This window comes from Chiloscyllium punctatum, chromosome 20 (assembly GCF_047496795.1).
Source record: "Chiloscyllium punctatum isolate Juve2018m chromosome 20, sChiPun1.3, whole genome shotgun sequence".
In the NCBI taxonomy this organism is placed as follows: domain Eukaryota; kingdom Metazoa; phylum Chordata; class Chondrichthyes; order Orectolobiformes; family Hemiscylliidae; genus Chiloscyllium; species Chiloscyllium punctatum.
Window position 1 is genome coordinate 39157839 of NC_092758.1, and position 22659 is coordinate 39180497.

At 40.2% G+C, this 22659-nt stretch overlaps 1 protein-coding gene across 2 annotated transcripts in view; it reads right to left on the reverse strand.

Moving 5' to 3' along the window:
• The window catches only part of LOC140492053 (polypeptide N-acetylgalactosaminyltransferase 10-like), a 92634-nt gene that overhangs the window by 53850 nt on the left and 16125 nt on the right, over nt 1-22659 (reverse strand). For both annotated transcript variants that reach the window (XM_072590716.1, XM_072590718.1), the window contains exons 2-3: nt 6384-6489; nt 3775-3913 (exon numbers count right to left, since the gene is read on the reverse strand). In XM_072590716.1, the coding sequence (XP_072446817.1) occupies nt 3775-3913; nt 6384-6489 (245 nt within the window). The remainder of the gene's footprint in view (nt 1-3774; nt 3914-6383; nt 6490-22659) is intronic.

The following is a 22659-nucleotide window of genomic DNA, read 5'->3' on the forward strand; positions in this document are numbered from 1 at the left end:
AGAGCGAGAGAGAGAGCGAGAGAGAGAGCGAGAGAGAGAGCGAGAGAGAGAGCGTGTGTGTGGGAGAGAGAGAGAGAGAGAGAGAGAGAGAGAGAGAGAGAGAGAGAGAGAGAGAGAGAGAGAGAGAGAGAGAGAGAGAGAGTGTGTGTGTGTGTGTGTGTGTGTGTGTGTGTGTGTGTGTGTGTGTGGGAGAGAGAGAGTGTGTGTGTGTGTGTGTGTGTGTGGGAGAGAGGGAGAGAGAGAGAGAGAGAGAGAGAGAGAGAGAGAGAGAGAGAGAGAGAGAGAGAGAGAGAGAGAGAGAGAGAGAGAGTGTGTGTGTGTGTGTGTGTGTGTGTGTGTGTGTGTGTGTGTGTGTGTGAGAGAGAGTGTGTGTGTGTGTGTGTGTGTGTGGGAGAGAGTGTGTGTGTGTGTGGGAGTGTGTGAGTGTGCGAGAGAGTGTGCGAGAGAGTGTGCGAGAGAGTGTGCGAGAGAGTGTGCGAGAGAGTGTGCGAGAGAGTGTGCGAGAGAGTGTGCGAGAGAGTGTGCGAGAGAGTGTGCGTAATGGTGATCACCTGTAATGTGACGTGATCCCAAGGTCCCGGTTGAGGCCCTCCCTATGGGTACCGAACTTAGCTATCAGCCTCTGCCCGAGTTCTCCCGAAGAACTATAGTGATTTTACATCCACCCATATTTTTCTTCAATTTACTGTACTTCTGAAAAGAACACACACACACACATATATTTTGTGGGGTGAAGTTGTACTTGCAGGGTTACATGAATTCATACTTTGCTCAAAAACTGCATGAATTCATGTAAAACTCCGTTATCTGCAACTTTTTAAACTATCATGGTATTCTAACAGATGAAAGGCTTAACAGACAATCAATTTTTCAATGTATAATTTCAGTTACATCACACTGTAAACTTTTGCTATAAGTTCTGTGTTAGGATTGAGCCCTCCACTACCACCTGATGAAGGAGCAACGCTCCGAAAGCTAGTGTGCTTCCAATTAAACCTGTTGGACTATAACCTGGTGTTGTGTGATTTTTAGCTTTGTATACCCCAGTCCAACACTGGCATCTCCAAAAAATTCACAGTAACTTTGAATTGTCGCTATCATCCTGTACATTACAAACAATGAACACATATAAAAGTATTTTCTGTAAATTGCTTTGTGATGCCCTAAGGTAGTGAACAGCATAAATGAAGGAGAACAAAGCACCCACCGATTCACAACAAACACCTACCAACAGAGAAATGATGACCTAAAGACTGGTGGTATTAGTCAATGGATAGGTATTGGACAAAACATTGAAGGAGAACACACAGTTCTCCCGAAGAGCTAGAGTGATTTTACATCCACCCATATATATCTTCAATTTACTGTACCTCTGAAAGATGGCAGCTGATAATGTAGTACTGACCTAAAGTGTCAAACTGTATTATGTTACCAAATCTTGAATGAGGTTTGAAATCACAACCTACATTAGTCACATGTTTACCCATTTAACCAAAACTAGAAATTAGAAAGTCAGTATACTAGAGATGTGGAAAATTAATAAGAGATAAATGGGAAAATTGATCTAGAATCTCTTGCCAAAAGGAAATAGCTTCTTTACATCTACTTTTAGCAAATCTTTTCATAAATTTTAACATTTCAATTCTATCATCCTCAACCTGTTGAATTTAATGGAATACAACACAAGTTTGTGCAGTCTTCCCTCAATTTAGAAGGACATAGGATGCCTGGAATGCAGTTGTACTTAGATTCTCTCCACCAGGATATTCACACTTTAAGGAGTTGCAAAAGATGACCAAACTGTTAGAGCTCCAATTTTATCTGAAATGAGTAAACAGGGAATTAACAAACTGTGAACAGTTCATTGAAATTATTCAAGGACTTGTTTGCCTAGTTAATGGGCAAATACAGAATAACAAACAACAACAGAAACTAGTAGACATACTCAGCAAGTTTCAGCATCTGGAAAGACAGACACTGAGTCAAAACTGAAAACAGTTAAGCTTTGTGTAGGTGCATGGACAGGGAAGGATTTGAAGGGACCACCTGTGTTAGGGTCAGGTTAAGACAGGAGAGATGATTAGATTAGATTAGATTTGACTTACAGTGTGGAAACAGGCCCTTCGGCCCAACAAGTCCACACCGACCCGCCGAAGCGCAGCCCACCCATTCCCCTACATTTACCCCTTACCTAACACTACGGGCAATTTAGCATGGCCAATTCACCTGACCCTGCACATCTTTGGACTGTGGGAGGAAACCGGAGCACCCGGAGGAAACCCACGCAGACACAGGGAGAACGTGCAAACTCCACACAGTCAGTCGCCCGAGGTGGGAATTGAACCCGGGTCTCTGGCGCTGTGAGGCAGCAGTGCTAACCACTGTGCCACCGTGCCGCCCACACTCTTGAATCGGAGCAAGGCAATGGCACAAAGAAAGAATCAAAGACAGATCTAAATGAGGTGTAAAACAACAATAAGAGAATGATCTGTCTGCCTTGCACTATTATCTCATTTGCCATTTCATCTCTTCAACCCCACTGCTTGACTGCTGTTCACATTGCCAACAAACCTAATCATTTGTGGGATCAACATTGAATGTGATAAAACAGCTTTCAGTTTCACTGAACAGGGTGCTCTGTTAAGCAGTCCAAAATGAAGGAAAGTCATTCATTCATCCATGGCTTAAGGATCTGGGACGTGGTGATTTAATGGTCACTGTTTAAAATAATAAAGTGATTGAAGAGCTTAAGTGGATTATATAACCATGGTAACTGATTCGGGCGAAGTCAATACAGTTTAAAAATCAAGCAACAGGACAGAGTGAAGAAGCAGTCAGGAATCCTACTTAAGGTAAGGCAGGTAATGGCAAGACTATAAGAAGAGCATTGATTAAACCAGAACAGAAAATTAATAAACAGGTGAATAAAGCATAAGTGCTGGGGGACAAGTTGGAGTGTACAGCCCAAATAAAAGAGTTTTTTATGAATGCATGGAGTTTAATAAATAAATTAAGTGAGCTGCAAACATATTTTTTTCCAGTTCTATTCAAAGAACAACCACCTGAAATGTTAATTCTATTTCAATTGCTGCAGATGATGCATTTTCTGCTCTTATGTCAAATTTTTGACACCCATAGTATTTTATTCAAATATAAGATAGTTATTTCTAAAACTGCTCTAAATAGTTGACATGCACAACAATTAAGAGTTGCTGGTAAACTGTACTGCTTTCACAAAGGAATTCACCAAATCATTGCCACAGTTAAGGCCAAATAAAGACTCTGCGACATTTTGCGCTGATTTAAAAGAAACATTGCAGGAAGACAGGCTACCCATAACCTGATCCTCACACAATTAATCACCAAGACAAAAATCTACAGATTTTATATTCAGCAAAGCACAAATGAGTCTGAGCAGAAACTAGAACAACCTTACAACGAGTGCAATCTGCACTTGGATCACCGTTTATACCTAAAGTAAAACATCTGCTTGAAACAGCACCAAGTGCCATCTTTGTAAACCACTCTGATGGAAATGGCAAATGGTTAACACTACATGCGTATTGCCATTGCCCATGTCATGGATGTTATATGCAGTAGGTACAGTCATGTTTAAGTTGCAAGGCAAAGATGATCTCTGTAAAAATCTTATTTTAAAAAAACAAGCAAACTGTAATATGGTTGGGCACAGTCAATTCCAAGCTTGATAATAGCTTTAAACAAATAAAAATAAACTTAATCAATTGCAAAATGGAAAGAAGCAGCTTCACTCACTTTGGATGCCGAATGTCAGGTAGGCTCCGATTCAGAGAGATTTTATCACTCACGTAGATATTGAAACCATTTTCCCGATATGCGTGGCTGCTTTGATCTTCATCAGTCAATGGGACAGGTTTCCCTTGCTCTCCAATTCCTAATAGGATAAGGCAGGTCACTATTGAAATATTTATTCACTCTCAAAAGTTAATATTGGGATATACGAAATTTACAACTAAATCACCATTCCATCCTCATGGTTTTCTTGCAAACTTTCATTATCGCTTCAAGCATGTACCAAGCAATCACTGGACAAAGTTAAATAAAGCTTATGACATTAAAGCAAATAGATCACATTGCCATATCAATAGGTTCACTGTAGTGGTGTGGCAGGTTCAAGAGGCCAGAGGCAGGTCGAAAGCATTAGACTTCACAGTGAGTGCCTTCAATGAACCAAGGAGATGCACGTATAAGGCTCCTCCAAGCCCTTTTTTTGACAAGCAGTGCACACAGCTAAATATATTGGGTTTTCTATACAGTGTGCGCCATTCCAGCCATGTGCAACAGACAGATGTGGGAGCAGGATGAAACCATTGGTTGGACCTTTAAAAGGGCCTCAATAGGCACCAAGACCCCAAAACGGGCAGGCTGCACAAGCCCTCCTCTGCCTCCTGTAGAATTTCAGACAAGTTAGCAGAGGGTGGAGGTGGGGTATTCGGGATCATGACTTGAAGACCACTGGCTGGATTTTACACATGGTGTGCCAGCTGGGAAGTGTAAATTCCAGCCCTTTTGAATGGAAAATGACATTTTCTCTGCTGCTCAGTCCTCCCATAATTTTCATGGGTAGGAAAGGCTTTGAGCATTCCTGATGTTAGGGATGATTTTGGGAAGAATATGGGATTTGAGTAGAGAAAGTTGTGTGTGTGTGCGTGCGCGCGCACGCGTGTGTTACACTGCTGTGAGCAGTTTCCTTCATTGCTTTGCTGTAAGGAAAAATATACTGGCATTGGACACGGTCCTAGGTTGATACAGTATTGTACTAGGGCTAGTACTCATTGGAGTTTAGATGAATGATTGGTAACCCTACTGAATCATTCAAGATTCTAGAGGGCATGACAGGGTAGATGTGCAGAGGTTGTTACCCTTGTGGGAGTGTCTTGGACATCAGCAACTAATAGATTCACTAAGAGTATGCATCCCAACAACACAAAATTCAACAGTACCAAGAGTGCAAAAGTCTCAGATCACCAGCATCTTCATAGGGCCATCTGTTGGGAGATTTTTGAATGGAGAGAGTATAAAACAAAGGGTACTGTTCAAAAGGGTATGGAGGAGCAGAGAGACATAGGTGTACATGGACATTTAATTTGGCAGATAAGTAGAGAGAGCTAAACATAAAGCATACAGAACTCTAGGCTTCATAATAGTGACATACAGTACAAATTATGACAAAATTATGAAAGACATTGGTTAGATTTCAGCTACAGTATTCTGGGCACCACACTATCAGAAAATGTGAATGTACTGGAGAGAGGTGCAAAAGAGGTTTACGAGCATGGTTCCACGGGTGAGACATTCAGTTATGAGGGAAGACTGGAGAAGTTGGGACTGCTTTCCTTGGGAAGGCGAAGGCTAGGAGAAAACTCGATAGAACTTTACAAAACTATGACAAATGGATAGGAAACAACTACGCCCATTAATGAACAGAATGAGAACCAGAAGTCATGGTTTTGAAGTGTTTTGCAAAAGAAGCAAATGCAAGGTGAGGAAAACCTAATGCATTGCTGGGCAGTGTAGTGGACAGAGGTTCAATTGAGGCATCAAAGAGGGCATTGTATTGTCATTTGAACATAAATAACATGCCAGATTCCAGGAAAAATGCAGGAGATTGACACCAAGTTAAAATGCTCAGACAGCTGGTGTAGACATGAAGGGCCAAACAGCATTCCCTGGAACATAAAGGTTCTAAAATTCATCACCATTTAATGCCCTTTAATTTCGTAGAGGATGGGAGGAACAAACACACTTCCACCTCAATCTCTTCTGACCTGAACACAATCTCAAGTTGCAAACTGCACTTGAAGCTGCCCCTTGCTGTAAACTGGATTCACAGTCAGTCTGGAAGCTGCAAGAAGGCCCAACTCACATTTGCACACCCCCATGTGAAATTTCAGGCCAATTATCATGACTCCTGGCTAATGCATCAAGCTGTCATTTGTTTTATTTTTCAAAAATAAATTCATAGCCCATACCTTTAGCTCTCAAACTCTTCATTAATTCCAGTCAACTTTCTTTCTACCACTTTATTTCACCTTAACTCTTTTCATTTTTGGTCTGTTCTTTAGTCACAAATTGTGTCATTTTCTTTTACCCAACCCACCTACTATTCCCAAATTTCCCCCTTTTCTGTCAATTCATATTCAGCTCTTATAATGGCTATGGGCAATGTCATGAGAAGTTAACAAGTAAAATAAAAAAGGTAACTTGGCTTAGATGCACATTTATTACTAAAATTATTTAAAAAGGGTTAACTTTACAAGTAGATCTATTAAAGCAAAATCACTTAAACATAACCATGCTTTCTTTGAACAACAGTAAGAGAATCTCTATTTATAAATTCAGACCTGATTTGGCTGCATCTGCGCGAATTGCTTGGTGGTCATGCCAATCTTTCTTCCTCAATCTATCTTCAATGAAGAAAGTATCTTGTCTTGGCTTGATTGGTAAACCCTATTTTTAAAATAAATTTTTCATCAAAACAATGCTATAATGATAAAGGGTACCAGTGGTATGTTTAACTACTATTAAAATTTCATAGTGAAAAAAACAGATAGCAAAACCTACAAGAAATCCAGCTATTCCTATATCAGGCACAAATACACACTTTTGTATCCTGCAGAGTGCAAGTCTATTGATCCCTCTTTTTGCCAAGATTTGATTTATTACTTTTACTGTGTTTTTAAAACATGCCATCTGCTAACCAGGCAGAAAGAGTTAATACTCATTTTTGGTTTGTTTCGCTTTATGAGAAAGCTATCTTACTGAACAATTTTATAAAGAAATAAAATTAGAAATTTAAATCAAGGTGTTACTTGAAATGCAATACATGAAACTTCTCAGAGTGACAATCTGACATTCTAGTTTCATGGTCTGCAATCACTCTAAATAATACGGATTTTAATATTACTGTTAAATTAGGAAAAGATGTGCAAAAATGTTTGGGAACTAGACAACAATCAAGTGCATTTATATTTTCATAATAGTGCCAGCACCAAGGAATCATGAAGATAGGGGGGAAAAAAAAGTCAATTTCTTGGTTGCTTTTAAGATTTATCTTAGGAGCGAAACCAATGTAAAAATCCCTTGAGGATTCAAAACTACAGAGAACCAATTGTTAAAGTGAGAATCTCAAACTGCAGTTCACGTTGAAAGCAATTTCAATCTGCTATAAATTCTACATAAATACCATGATTACTATCATGAAGTGTGGGTGTATCGTTTCAGTGTCCAACACACAGATTAAAATTATTTAATTTGAATACTTATAGAAAAATACAGGTCATACCTTCCTAATCTGGCACACTCTCTAGTACTTCAAGTCATCCCAGAATCTTTATTTACGCTAATTTTTCTTAAACTTTGTGCAGTCTGGACACTCCAAACCCTATTTTTGGTGTGTGATTGTAAAATCATTCAACCATTAAGCATCTGAACAATATAACTCAAGGTGAAGTCTTTACTTTTTAAAAGGGTTTGTGCATTGAATACACAATCTCCTGTGGTTTGGCAATAAACCAATTAAACTTATATCAGAACTGAACAATGTCGTTCCACATGGGAAAGCCAAGAGGCAATACCAAACTAAGTTTGAGACCTAGACTAACTAGGAGAAAGTCAGGACTGCAGATGCTGGAGTACCAGAGTTGAAAAATGTGGTGCTGGAAAAACACAGCAGGCCAGGCAGCATCTGAGGAGCAGAAGAATCGACGTTTCGGGCATAAAAAGGAGGGCTTATGCCTGAAACGTCGATTCTCCTGCTCCTCGGATGCTGCCTGGCCTGCTGTGTTTTTCCAGCACCACATTTTTCAAACCTATACTAACCACATGGACACCCATTGTTTTTGGCAAGGCTCACAGGACATAACTGCTACAAAGAAATGTCGAGCAGAAGCATGGGCAATAGTACATCCCTACCCAACAATTTCAATGCTCGTTTTGAACAGAAACAATATCACCTATCCCAGTCTCAGATGTACCTATACCCATGGTCATTGCCACAGACATTAGATCAGTCTTCTTGAGAGTGAACTCTTGGAAAGCCACTGGCTAATGGAGTCCCTGGCTGTGCACTCAGATCCTGTGTGGTCCAACTGGTAGGAGAATTCAGACATCTTTAACCTCTCCTTTGTACAATCTGAAGTCCCCATCTGCATCATCCCAGTGCCAAAGGAAAGTCATGCAGCGTGCCTCAATAACTACAGCCTGGTGACTCAGGCCTCCATAATTAACAAGTGCTTCAAGGGGTTAATCATGGCTCACAACTACTTCAGCCTCCCAGATTGCCTTGATCCTTTGCAATTTGCCTACCGGTGCAACCCTGGCATCATCCCTGGAAAATATGGATAACAAGGAGACCTAAGTCAGGCTCCTAAATATTGACTACAGTTCTGCCTTCAACACCATAACTCCAAACAAACCCATCTGTAAACTGCAAAACCTAGGTCTCGGCTTCGCCCTCTGTAACTGGATTCTCAACTTCCTGAGCATTAGACCGCAATCTAAGAATAGGTGACAACCCTCCTCCACTGTTATCCACAACACTAATGCCCTGCCAAGTTGCACATTCAGTCCTCTACTGTATTCCACATACACTCAACTGTGCAATCAAATTCCACCCCAATTTTCATTTACAAGTTTGCTGATGACACCACCATTTGTAGGGCAGATCTCAAACAATGACAAGACAGAGTGCAAAAAAGAGATTGAGTGCTTAGCAGCATGCTATAAAGACACCAAGCTCTCTGTCAACATCAGCAAAATGAAGGAGCTGGTCATCAACTTCAGGTAGTGGAATGGAGGGTACACCCCTATTAGTATTAATGGGGCTGAAGTGGAGATGGTCGAGAATGGCAAGTTCCTGGGAGTATTGATCACCAACAATCTGTCCTGGTTTACCCACATCGATGCAATGGTCAGGAAAGCACAACAAGTCTCTACTTTCTCAGGAGGCTAAGGAAAGTCACAAGGACTCTGAGCAATTTTTACAGATGCACCATAGAAAGCATTCTATCTGGATGCATCACGGCATGTTTTGGTACCTGGTCTTCCCAAGACCGTAAGAAACTACAGAGAAACAGCCCAGTCCATCAGACAAACCAGCCTTCCATCCACTGACTCCATCTATATTTCCGCCTACCTCAGGAAAGCAACCAACATAATGAAAGACCCCTCCCACCCCAGTTATCCTCTCTTCCACCCTCTTCCATCAGGCAGAAGACAGAAATTTGTATACACACACACAAATAGATTCGAGAACAACTTCTTCCTTGCTTTTAGTGAACTTCTGAATAGACCTCTCAAATGTTGAATTTAATGTTGATTTCGCTCTCAGTGTACCTTCCCTACAATGAGGACATTGTATTCTTCACTCTGTTCTATTACCCTAATGTATTTTGTATGGTATGATCTGCCTGTACATACACAAAACCTTTCACTATAGCTAGGTACGAGTGATAATAATAAATCAAATTAAAGAAATCCACGTGGAAACCAATCCAGGTACACATGATTGTGTGAATTTAACCTGAAAGAGCCATCATATACCCACAAGTACGAGTTAAAGGCGTAATGTTCCCAATGTCCATAACATGACATTAATGTAACTATTTCTTAAAATATACTTGGATCAAATTTAATTTAGTTATACCATTTGGAACCAAAAAGATAAACTGTATTTGGCTCGCCAGTTTCCTGATATCCGGACTCCCAAAAGGAACTTTTTTCTCCCCTGGATGGTGACCTTATAGAGGTTTATAAAATCATGAGGAGCATACACAAGGTGAATACAAAGGTCTGTTCCCTAAGGTAGGGGAGTTCAAAACTAGGCATCGTATTTTTAAGGTGAGAGGGGAAAGATTTTGAGGGGCCTGAAGGGCAACATTTTCATACAGAGGATGGTTCATATGTGGAATAAACTGCCAGAGTTGAGTAGATGCAGATACAGTTACAACATTTAAAAGACATTTGGACAGGTACATTAATAGAAAGGGTTTAGAGGGATATGAGCCAAATGCAGGCATGTGAGACTAGTTTAATTTGGGAAACTTTGTCAGCATGAACAAGTTAGACCACAGGGACTGTTTTTGTGCTGTATGACTCCATAATTGTCATAGTTTTGCAAGTAAGCTTGGCCCCAATTTATACACAGCAAGATTTCACAATGAGAAGAATCGATTAATCTTTCTCAGAAGCCTTAATTACAGGTTGTACACTGTTGAGAACATGGGAAGAATTCCTTATTTTTCAATCAAAAAGTGGAATGGAATCCTTTGCGTGCAGAGGGTAGCACAATGGTCAACTACAACCAAGAAAAATTCTGACTGTTTTGGGACTTTTTGGTTCCATGGTTCACTAGGAAGTCTGGTAGGCCTTCTCTCCCAGTTGCATACAGGAAAACAAACAGATACAGGAATTTAATGCCAGCAACAAAAATTTAGACTGTGTGGAATAATAGAATTGTTTTAATTAACTCAAGAAAGAACAAATACTGATACAATTAAAAAAGTGGCAGGTTCAATATTTTGTATTAGTCTATTATATATTTTGATTTAATTTCATGAATCTAATCCTAACTTTTGCCCTGCATGGTAATTCAGTTAAAACAGTTCAATAATTGCATTTGTTGTATCAAGTTGTTTTTGTGTGTTCTACGTTCAAAAACTTCAACAAAGCACAAATGCAAAGTCATGAATCTATAAATAGCTTGCAATTTGGTTCTCTTTTAATACTCCCATCATATAGTTAGTCATTGACAAAATGTTCTCAGACTATTTACATAGTGTACCCAAGGGAACTTCCAGGTCTAAAGCCTAACTCTAAGTTTGAATCTTACCAAGAATAAGACCTTGAAAATGTAATAATGTTCCACTTTGACATAACAAGTGTCTCTTAAAAAAAAATCCATAAGTTTCTGATTTGTGGGGTTGGAGCCAATGCAGAGACTGTTAAACTGTGGGAAGTTATTTATTGATATGCATTACCAGCAGTCAGAGGATATTATCTTTGTCAGCCTGATTAGAGCTAACCGCAGGATAGTAGAAAGCATTGGCTCCTCTGTGTGCGCCTGAAACTAAACTCCATGGAAGTGATTTAAAATAAATCCAGCAGTATGTCACACAGCTGTGATTCTCAAAATGCACAAGATCCAAAAATAAATGATAGTACTGATCAGTAAATAAATGGTGTTTAGCTGCAATGGGCAAAACATTTCTTTCTTAATTCAATTTGTTCCCAGGGAAATGGTTGCAAAGCTTATCCAGAGTCCTTTATTTTGCTTTAATCAGAATGATTTACTGCATTTTGAGCATGATAAAGAGGAAATATTTACACCTTTTCAATAAGAGGGTCTGTTTTCATTCAAGCAGACTTCAGTTTTGTCGTCTTTTCCTCTATTTACAAAAGCTGGTGAGTGAAGTCAGCAGATCAAATACTTCATTTATTGCTCAGCAGTTAGCACTGCTGCCTCACAGCAGAATTGACCCAAGTTCAGTTCCATTCTCAGGCGACTATGTGCAGAGTTTGCACATTCTGAGTTTCCTCCAACAGTCCAAAGATGTGCAGTTTAGGTGTATTGGCCATGCTAAATTGCCCATAGTATTCCTGGATAGGCAGGCTAGATGCATTAGCCATGGGAAATGCAGGGTTACAAGGATAAAGTGGGGTGGTAGGTCTGAGTTGAATGTTGTTCGGAGGGTCAATGTGGATTTGATGGGCTGAAAGGTCTACTTCCACACTGTAAAGATTCTATGATTCCATGAAATAATATCTTTGGAATCACTTATTGACTTTTCAGAGTAGGTGAAATTATTTTCCCCAATTTGACAGCTAATGCATAAACAACTGCATTGACCTACAACAAAGAACAGTACAGCGCAGAATACAGTAAAGGAAGTTGTATTTTCTCTCCTTCAGTTTGACAGTATGAAGTCTGTACTCGAGTATTTTTTTTCCCCAACAGGCCTTTTTACTCTCACAATATGATCGACACCCTTAACTACAGAAGCATGATGGCATATGTAAAACAACCCAACAATTATATACCAGATTTTAGTTGCCTAGCTACAGCAATCGTAAGAATTTGAGGAAAGTGGGTAAAACCTAATTGCAAGGAAATAAAATAGGCTTCAGAAAATATTGAATACAGTGACACTGATTCTCACAATACCAAAAGTGTGCCTTGGGAAGGCAGGCTGCTGATTTCGAGTGCTTAACAAACACATTAAATTGTTCCAGTCTTAATGGGAGACAATTTAGCGTGTATATTATAAATGAAGTATCTATGTAAATTACAAAGTAGAGATAATAACTGGCATAAAATTCTAAGACTATAAAGAGCATACAAAGCCAACAGTATTGCCACCAGGGGGCACAGTAACTGCAAGACAATACAGTATCATTTATTGATTAAAAGAAACAACTTAAGGAGGAGGGTAAAGCAAATCATAGAACATGCTAAAATAAGGCATGCTTAACCCCAGTTATCTTTAATAAATACAGTCACTCACTCTTGTTTTTCATTAGAGCTGATTTGGGATTTGTTCTATTTCTCCTTACTTGACCAACTGCATTAACTTGCCTCCCACACCAAGATTTATTTTTAAAAGATATAAACAAAAATTAACTTTGTTCAGCTCCTCACTCCCATTGTTGCAGTGAAACAGCATCTCAGCAAAACTTTAAAGTATTATGTTGGGTTGTAAGTCATCGTATTTTAAACACTTACTTCCAAGGTGAGAGTTAGAACATTGAACAATACAGTATTGTACAGGCCCTTTGGCTGTCGATGTTGTGCCAACCTGTGAAACCGGTCTGAAGCCTATCTAACCTACACTATTCCATTAACATCCATATATTTATCTAATGATCATTTAAATGCCCTTCAAGTTGGCGAGTCTACTACTGTTGCAGGCAGGGCATTCCACACCCTGACTAATCTGAGTAAAGAACCTACCTCTGACATCTGTCCTATATCAATTACCCCTCAATTTAAAGCTATGTCCCCTCATACCAGCCATCACTATCCAAGGAAAAAGTCTCACTGTCCACCCTATCTAATCCTCTGATCATCCTGCATGTCTCCATTAAGTCACCTCTCAACCTTCTTCTCTCTAACGAAAACAGCCTTAAGTCCCTCGGTCTTTTCTCATAAGGCCTTCCCTCCATACCAGGCAACATTGTGGCAAACCTCCTCTGCACCCTTTCCAACGATTCCACATCCTTCCAATAATGCGGTGACCAGAATTGTATGCAATACTCCAAGTGCGGCCCCACCAGAGTTTTGTACAGTTGGGAATTCAGATGTAGCTAATCAACATTTTACCAGGATATATGGCTTGAGAGATCCACATCACCAGAGAAATAGACTTTGAGACCAAAAGATGTATAAACAGAAGTTGGCCATTCAGCCCATCGAGTGTGCTCTGCCATTGAACAAGATTATGGGTGATCTGATTATCCGTAACTCCACTTCCTTGCCTTTTCCCCATAACCCTTGATTCCCTTATAAATTAAAAATCTCTCATCCTTGAATAACTCAGCCTCAACAGAACCCTGTAAAGAATTCTACTGATTCACTACCATCTGAGAAAGAAATTCCTCATCTGGTCTTAAACATACAATCCCTCATTCAGGAATAACCCTATGGTTCTCGACTTTCCTACAAAGAGAATCAACCTCTCCGCATCTGTCCTGTCAAGTCCTTTAAGAATCTTGTATGTTTCATGAAGGTTACCTCATTCTTCTAAATTCCAATGCGTATAGGCCCCAATCTTCTCAACCTCTCCTCATTAGATTCTCCCCTCCATAGCTGGATATTCCTAAAAATTTAAAGTTAGTTTGCCACAATACAGGCAAAACAAAAACAAAATGAAAGTATCTACATTTCAACAGGCAGAAATATGAGACTGACCAGACAGAATTTGTGAAGATGTAAAGATTTGCTTTCTTCAACCAAAAGACACAAGAGCAAAAAAAAATGCAATTCAGAACATTTGAGTCTGCTCCTCCATACAATGAGATCATGGGTGATCTGATAATCCTCAACTCCACTTTTATAAAATTTTCTCTGTAATATTTGATTCCTTTATTGATTAAAAACACATACACACAAAAAAAAATCAGTTTCTCTCATCCCTGAATATATTCAATAAATCAGAGTCAACAGCCCTCTATGGTAAAGTTTCTACAGGTTCGTTACACTCAACAGAAGAAATTCCTTATTATTTCTGTCTTAAATTGGCAACCTTTTTCTCTCAAATTACGCCGTATGGTTCTAGATTCTCCCAAAAGGCAAACCAACCTCTCAGCATCTAGACCTGTCAAGTCTTCTCAGAATCTTGTATACATTACTGTGGTCACCTTTCATTCTTTTAAACTCCAGTGAATACAGACCCAACCTACTCAATCCCTCACCACGGAATGTCTCAGTAGCAGTAATCAACCTAATGAATATCCTCTGTACTGCTTCCAATACAAGCTTATCATTCCTTCAATCGGGGATCAAAACTATTCACAATACTCCTTGATTTGATTTGATTTGTTATTGTCACATGTAACTAAGTACAGTGAAAAGTATTTTTTACGTGCAGTACAATCAGATCATAAGGCAATTGAACAGAGAGAAGAATATAAAGTTACAACTGCAAAGAAAGTGCTAAAAAAGATTTGAAATTTGAGAAGTCTAACAGCTGGGAAGAAGCTGTTCTTGAAACTGCTGGTAAATGTTTAAGCTTTTGTATTTTCTACCTGAAAGAAGAGGCATGAAGAGACTATAACGAGGGTGAGAGGGGTCTTTAATGATGTTGGCTGCCTTTTCGTATTAATGAGAAGTGTAGACAGAGTCAATTGTTGAAAGGTTGGTTCTAAGTATGGTCTAACTAGTACCTTTCATTCTAGCAAGGTTTCCCTATTTTTCTGTTCCATTCCCTATAAAATAAAGGTAAACCTTCCTCCTGACTAAACCTGGATGCTAGCATTTTGTGATTTATGCATGATGGCCCCCAAAATCCCTCTGTGCTGCAGCTTTCTACAGTCTTTCTCCATTTAAATAATATTCAGCTTTATTTTTCTGCCATGAGGTCCATAACCTGTTTTCCACATTATATTGAATTGGCCACGGTTTGCCAACTCACCTTACCTGTCTTTGTCCCTCAGCAAGATCTTTACGTCATCCTCACCAATTGTCTTCCCAACTACTTTGCATCTGCGAATTTAGTGATATTACTTCTCATACCCAAGTCATTGAGATATATATTATGAACAATTGGGACCCCTGCATTGATCCCTGTGGCATTCTATTAGTTACAGGTTGCCATTCTGAAACTTTCCACCTTATTCCAATTCTCTGCCTATTATTTCACCAAAACTCATCCATGTTACTATACCATCCCCAACACCACAAGCTTGTGTGACGGGAAAATTCTCCGATGTAACAGCTTCCTGTGAAAGACAATTGAGATGAATTGCTGAGAAAACAAAATAACAGAGGAAAATCCTTGGCAGTTCAGAAACATCATTTAAGTTCATCTAAAGGGACAACTTAAAGTACATCTGTGAAGTATGCTGTCAGTCAAGCTAAAAGTTAAAATAAAAGAAGTTTGTTTTGTGTTTTAAAGTATAAGTTGCCTGAAAAATGAGTGTTTAGTCAACAACATTCTTATAGTGAGGTTATTCAGATCCAAGATGGCAGCAACCCAGCAAGTCTGAGTCTGTAAGTGCTCTGCCAAAGACTCAGGCAAAGTGGGCTGCCCACCTCCACCACACCTGCCAAATCATTCAAAATAACTTTTATTCAATACAGTTAGTAATTTTGCATCAAACTTGAGTAGTTTGGTGCTTTGTTAAAATGACTAAGGGAAAGAATGCCCGCCGCTCACAGCAGGCGGGAACCCCAACCCCACCCCCACCCTCCCCAGCAGCAGCAGAGGCGTCCGCAGCCGCCCCAGGGGACTTACCTACAGTGGAGAGCCTTGTTGCTGTAATTACCAGGCTGGAAGAGAAGATCGACATCATCATAGAAAGTCCAGAAGCAGGTGGGAATCGCTCTCGGTCGCGCTGCAAAAGCACGACCGAGACATTGAAAAAAAAATATCGAACATCGAGTTGGAGGGGTGGAGCTAAAGGCCACGACTTCCGAGGCTGCTGCAGAATCAGCCGTGGGTCGTGTCAGGACTCTCGAACAGCGAGTCCGGGCCTTAGAAGATCTCGACGACCTTGAGAATCGGGGTCGTCGAAAATATATTCGTTTGCCGGACCTTCCCACACGGGAAGAGGAAGGCGAGCTTGCAGCGTTTTTGGAGCAGTGGCTCCCTCAGATGTTGAAGCTGGACGCTGGATCAGGCCAGGTGCAGGTAGAATGGGCCCACTGGGTTGCAACACGCAGGCCCGGGTCGGACCAGCACCCCCACCTGGTCCTGTTCCGGCTTCAGTGTTAACAGGGAGAAGCAAATGCTCTTGGAGCCTCCAGAAATCTCGGGAAAGATCCCCAGGCCATGACATACAAGGGATCTAAGATGATGTTGTTTCAGGATTTGGTCCGCAAGAGGAGGGCGTTTGATGAAACGAAGAAGTATCTAAGGAGTTTAAACATTCAGTACTCCCTGTGCTACCCAGCGACGCTACGTTTTAACCACGAAGGGTCAGTCTATAACTTTGGATCACCGGAGAAGGCCAAAGAATTTTTGGACTTTCTTAAATAGATTATAAGAATTAATTCATGTGGTTAATGATGCTGTTCTGCTCCTCACCCCACCCCGGTTTACTCCTTTTTTTCTTCTTTTATTCCCTTTATTGTTCAATATCATCTCCGGAGTGGTAGGGAAGGGGGCTTATTTGTTCTCCACTATGTGATTTTCTTTTTATGATGTAGGCCAGGTGGTCTAGTCGATTCAGATGGTGGGGGGGGCATCTGCCTTGTCCTACCTTATCTCTTTCTTTTAGAGTGGGGTTGTTCCTCCTTTTATTTTGTTTTATTATACTTAATTACTACCTGCTGAGACTGTAACTTTATAGTTTTACTGTAACTATATAGGTTTTAGTGGTATTAACATTGCTAGATGTATCTAGGTGTTGGTGTGGGTGGGGGGTTAGGGTACTCACTGTTAACTTTAGCTTTATAGTACACTTGAATTTTTCTATTTTATGATGGGGTGCCTGGGTCGAGAATGGGGCATTGGTTGGGAGAGGATAGGATGGGTTTTCGGAAAGGAAGTAATGCCCCCGGAAGCAAAGGGGAAAATCTCCTTTTAAATAGGTTTTATATTTTGTTTTATTTAGAAATAGTTTTTTTTACTAGATTTGCATGAGTGTATTAAAGAATCTCTATTTTTGTGAATTTTCTATGGTCTATGCTCGGGGTGTTTTGGATGGGGTTTCTCCTCCCGGGGGGTCTCGGACTTGCCTGGACGATTATGGTTAGTCGTTCGATTAAATGGTGTATCTGGAATGTCAAGGGGAGTAATTTGCCAATCAAAAGGAAGAAAACACTATCACACCTCAAAAAAGGGTTGATATAGCTGTCTTACAGGAGACACATTTACTGGATAAAGAACACTTGAAATTACAATAGGGTGAATTTGATCAGGCCTTCTTTTCATCTTTCAGTTCAAAACGTAGGGGAGTAGTCATTCTTATTTCGGAAGAATCTCCCTTTCAAAATCCTAAGTCAGATAAAAGATGAATCTGGACGGTACAGACTGATTAAAGCCCTTATAATTGGAGAGGAATATGGGATTTTGAATCTGTCTTGTCCTCCGGCGCATCCTTTCAAATTTATAATGGAAGCTTTATCCAAACTGATGGCTTTTGGTGCTTGTCATAAAATTATAGGGGGAGACTTTAATTGCACTATGGACCCAGAGATAGACAGGATACCCAAGAGTACCCCAGATCCAGGTAATTGGCAAATTTGAATAAAGAGTTAGGATTAGTAGATGTGTAGAGGTGCCTCCACCCGCAAGCCAGAGATTTCTCTTTTTATTCTAATCCACATAAGTGTCACACTAGAATTGATATGTTTTTTGCCCCCTCGACCTTTTGGAATTCCATATTATCCTGCAAAATAGGCAATATAATAATTTCTGATCATGCTGCAGTGTATATGGAAATCAAGACTAGGAACAATGAGACGGCCCCCTGACATTGGGAGTATGGATTCTTTCTTAATGAAGGATAGTAAATTTGTAAAATATTTCTCTCAAGAACTCAAAACATTTTTGGAAATTAATTCAGGTACGGCTAGTAACCTGTCAGTGATGTGGGAGACCATTAAGGCTTATGCGCGGGGTCTGATAATTTCATTCTCGGTAACCCAGAAAAAACTAATGGGAGAACAACAGCGTCGACTCGAGGCTCGCTTAAAGGCAGCTGAGACAGCGTACGTTGCTAGGCCCTCTGTTGCTAAATTACAAAGGATTACGGCCCTTAGGACAGCCGTGAATACCACGCTTACCCAAACAGCAAAGAGGGAAATATTATTTGCAAAGCAAAGATTATATGAATTTGGCGATAAACCTGGTAGATACCTAGCGTTTCTCGCAAGGGAAAAAAAAAGGCCCCTCATGCTATCACGTCCATTAGGGAAAGTACTGGTACTCTGACTCACGATCGGAAAAGGATCAACACAATCTTCAGAAAGTTTTACTTTGATTTGTATAAATCGCAGGATTGTGAAGATAGAGCCAGGAAGATGCAGTCCTTTTTTTAAAAGCCTGGCCATTCTGGACTTAAGCCCGGAACAGGTGTCGGTCCGGAATGCTCCCCGAACAACCCAGGAAATACTTGCCGCAATCAGGCAGCTTCAGAGTGGGAAGGCTCCTGGCTTAGATGGATTTCAAGTTGAGTTATACAAAGAGTTTACAGGAGTATTAGCTGGTCCACTTATGGACATGTATAACTACTCATATAGTCAGGGCTGCCTTCTGCCTTTGTTGAAAGAGACGAATATCTCCCTCATTTTCAAGGGAAGGACCCAGAAGATTGTGCATCATGCAGACCAATATCCTTGCTAGACTTTAAAATTCTTTCTAAAACATTAGGAGAGGGTATTGCCATATATCATAAAAGAGGACTGGACGGGGTTTATCAAGGGCCATAAATCATCTAATAATATTAGAAGGGTTTTGAATGTGATTCTAGTCTGTCATCAGGAAAGAATACCAGGATTAGTAGTCTCATTGGACATGGAGAAGGCATTTGTTGGGGTGAATGGTCATACCTGTTCTATAATTGGAAAGGTTTGGTGTTGGAAAGGTATTTGCTAAATGGGTCTCAACATTGTATAATGACCTCAAAGCAGTCATGATCACCAATGGCTTAGGCTCGGATAACTTCAGTGTGGTTAGGGGCTGCCGTCAGGGATGCCCTCTCTCACAGTTGCTATTCACGCTAATAATTGAGCCACTAGCGGAAGCTATATGGGCTGACTCTAATATAACGGCCCCGAGGGTTGGCACAGGTAAACATCAAATTACCCTTTAAGCAAATGGTGTTCTCCTTTTTCTTAGTAATCCTTTGATGTCCGTGCCCCGCCTGATCCAAGTTATTAATTTATTTAGTACATACTCAGGCTACAAAATTAATTTCTCAAAATCAGAGGCCATGCCGATGGGTGGTCTCGCTAGTATATCCTACTTATTGGACGAATCTCACTTTCCCTTTCGGTGGTCTCTGAAGGGTTTTTTATATTTAGGTATTTTTATCACCCCAATATTTGGCCAGCTATGCAAGGTCAATTTTGTGCATCTACTGGAAAGGATAAGGCAGGACCTTCAACGTTGGGGAGAATCTTCCAATTTCCTGGCTAGGTAGAATAGCTCTAATTAAAATGAACGTCTTGCCCCCTCTCTTATACCGTATAAGAATGCTCCCGGTGATGCTGCCGAAGCCGGCACTGCGCAAATTGTATGGTTGGCTGGGTTCTTTCATCTGGAGTCATAGGTGGCCCCTCATTAAGTTAAAGAAGCTACAGTTTCCATAGGCAAGGGGGGGGGGGGGATGGATTTTCCAGACTTTAGGAAGTATCAGCTGATTTCCCCATTAAGCTACATAGCTGATTGGGTCTCAGCTGACCCGCAATCAATCTGGACATCGAGGCTTCTCAAGTAAAGTGCCCACTTATTAACCTCTTATTTTTAGATAAGATGAAAGTCATTATGGACCATAGTAAAAACTCTATAGTATTAAACACAATTAAAGCCTCGAAGATAATGCGGCAAAACTAGGGTAATTCACATAAAACCTCCCCTTATACTCCTATAATGGGGGCATGGGGTTTTCAACCAGGGCTCACAGACGCCACATTTAAATCCTGGAAGTCCAGGGGTGTCTCCTGTTTAGGGTATCTGTTTGATGAGGGGATCTTGATCTCTTTTGTCCAGCTGCACCAGAAATTTGGACTACCTTATGGAGACCTCTTTCGATACGTCCAAATTCGAGATTAAATACAGACGACGACTACGTTATTAGATAGCCTTTATAAATCTGATAGAGAACGTAGAATGTTGTGGCCAATGGGTTTACCCTCGGTCAGCACTCTCTATCATTTATTACATAATGAAGTGTCGGAAGACATGGAACGTTTGCTTCGAACATGGGATCAGGAATTGGGGTTGGAAATATCCACAGAAATGTGGGATGACATCTGGGAAAATGCCAGAAATATCTCCATCTGTAATAGAACCTAGGCCATTCAGTTAAAGATACTCCATAGGACTCATATAGCACCTGAACTATTGGCAAAATTTAGGGCAGGAGCATCTCCAGTGTGTCCCAAATGTAAAATTGAAGTGGGCACTTTCACACACTGCTTATGGACATGTCATAAGGTCCGCAAATACTGGGTCAGAGTAGCAAATGCTTTGACAGAAATCTTGTGAACAGAAATTAGAGTAGATCCAGTATCTCTTCTCCTGGGCTTTTCGAGCTTGCCTTCCCTGGATATGCACGGGAGGAAATTATTTTCCATTCTCTCCTTTTGTGCAAGGAAAGATATCTTAGTAAACTGAGTGGCTGAGGGCCCTCCAGGACTTCCAAATTGGCACAGGTTAATCATGGAATGTATTCCCCTTGACTTTCTTACAAATATGTTGCACCAAAAACCTGAATTGTTCTATAAAATATGGCAGCCCTTCCTGAATTACATAGATTCAGATATTTTGGCCATTTTGTAAGGGCTTTCATCTAGTTGTGGTAGAGGTTCTGGCTGGTCTGGGGCCCCTTGGGGGAGGAATCCCGCATGAATACAGGTTTTATTATGACTTGATGTTAATTCATTCCGAGCATGTACTTCTACTTAAATTACTATGTTATACTTTTTTTCTCTTGAGTAATGTAAGATATTTTATTATACGCTCTGGTTAGTTATAGATTAGATTAGTAGTTAGTTGAGTTTTGTCTTTTTCTTTTTCTCCTTTATCTTTTCTTTTCGTTTGACAGGTTTTGGTTATTATTTATTTAATATTGAATTGTATATTAGTGTTTGTATTTGTGTTTTTTATTTTGTAAGTTTGTTAAAACATGTTAAATTTTCAATAAAAATCTATTTAAAAATAGTAAGGATATTCAAACATGAAATCTTGATGTGTCATTCATTCAGCGGTTATGTGGGAAGTCTGAATTTTCTCAGAGATTTTAACATTGCTTGATGGGTGGTTGTTTATACCCCGCTACAATTCACTACGTTTGAAAATTGGGAGCAGCAATTGTAAAGGGATAGGCAAGTTAGCATCATGTACCCTAGACTACCTTTGGGATATACCATGTAGGCTTTACCAATATAGATTAAATAAATGGTGACTGGCATCTCAGCATCTTCAGAGTGACTTAGATACTGTCATACAAGTTATACAGAGTCGTCAATAGTCTGTACATAGATCAGATGTTGTAAGATGATAGAGGTCAGACTATATGTACCATTCGCTTAATTCTGAAAAGGCATAGTCCAATTCCTATTTCAAGACTGCCGGCAATTAACTTGAGGATTGAAGTGACATGCAAGGATTAAAGACTAGAAGGTAATTCCAAAATTAAGTGTCCAGAGCATGAGAGAGGAAGTCCAGATGGAAAAACTAGATTGGCTAAATACCCTTCCTAATCCTTTTTGGTATTTAATAGTCTTATTGTCCAGGATACAAGTGAATGAAATTAGAACATAAAAAGTGATGCGTAAGGTCTATGGCTCTTTAAAGTTTGATGAGGGCAGTTGGGAATGGTGAAGGCAGCAAAATAATGCTCTTCGGAGAATCAGTGTGGATTTGATAGGCCGAATGGCTTGTGTCTGCACTGTCGGGATTCTATGATTCTAAACTCATTTTCAGTTTCAGTCATTTTACTCAGAGAATTTAAAAAGTCAGTCCTCCAGTATAAGATACTCAAAGTGTGTGCTAGGTTTACCCTGTAACTCTGGGTTGAGAGCTCTGTAATACCCTACCAAAATCCCTAAAAGTTTGAGCAGCCAACCCCCCGAAGGAAGTCACCCTTCTGTTATTATATGCTTGGTAGCCAATTAAGAGAAAAAAAGTGGGAATTTGCCCCACTCTGCTAGCCAGAGATTACTAGCCCGGAGAGTAGGCACATTGTCTGTGGAAGCAGACCAGAGAACCAAGGTACACAAAGTCCTCAGAGTGA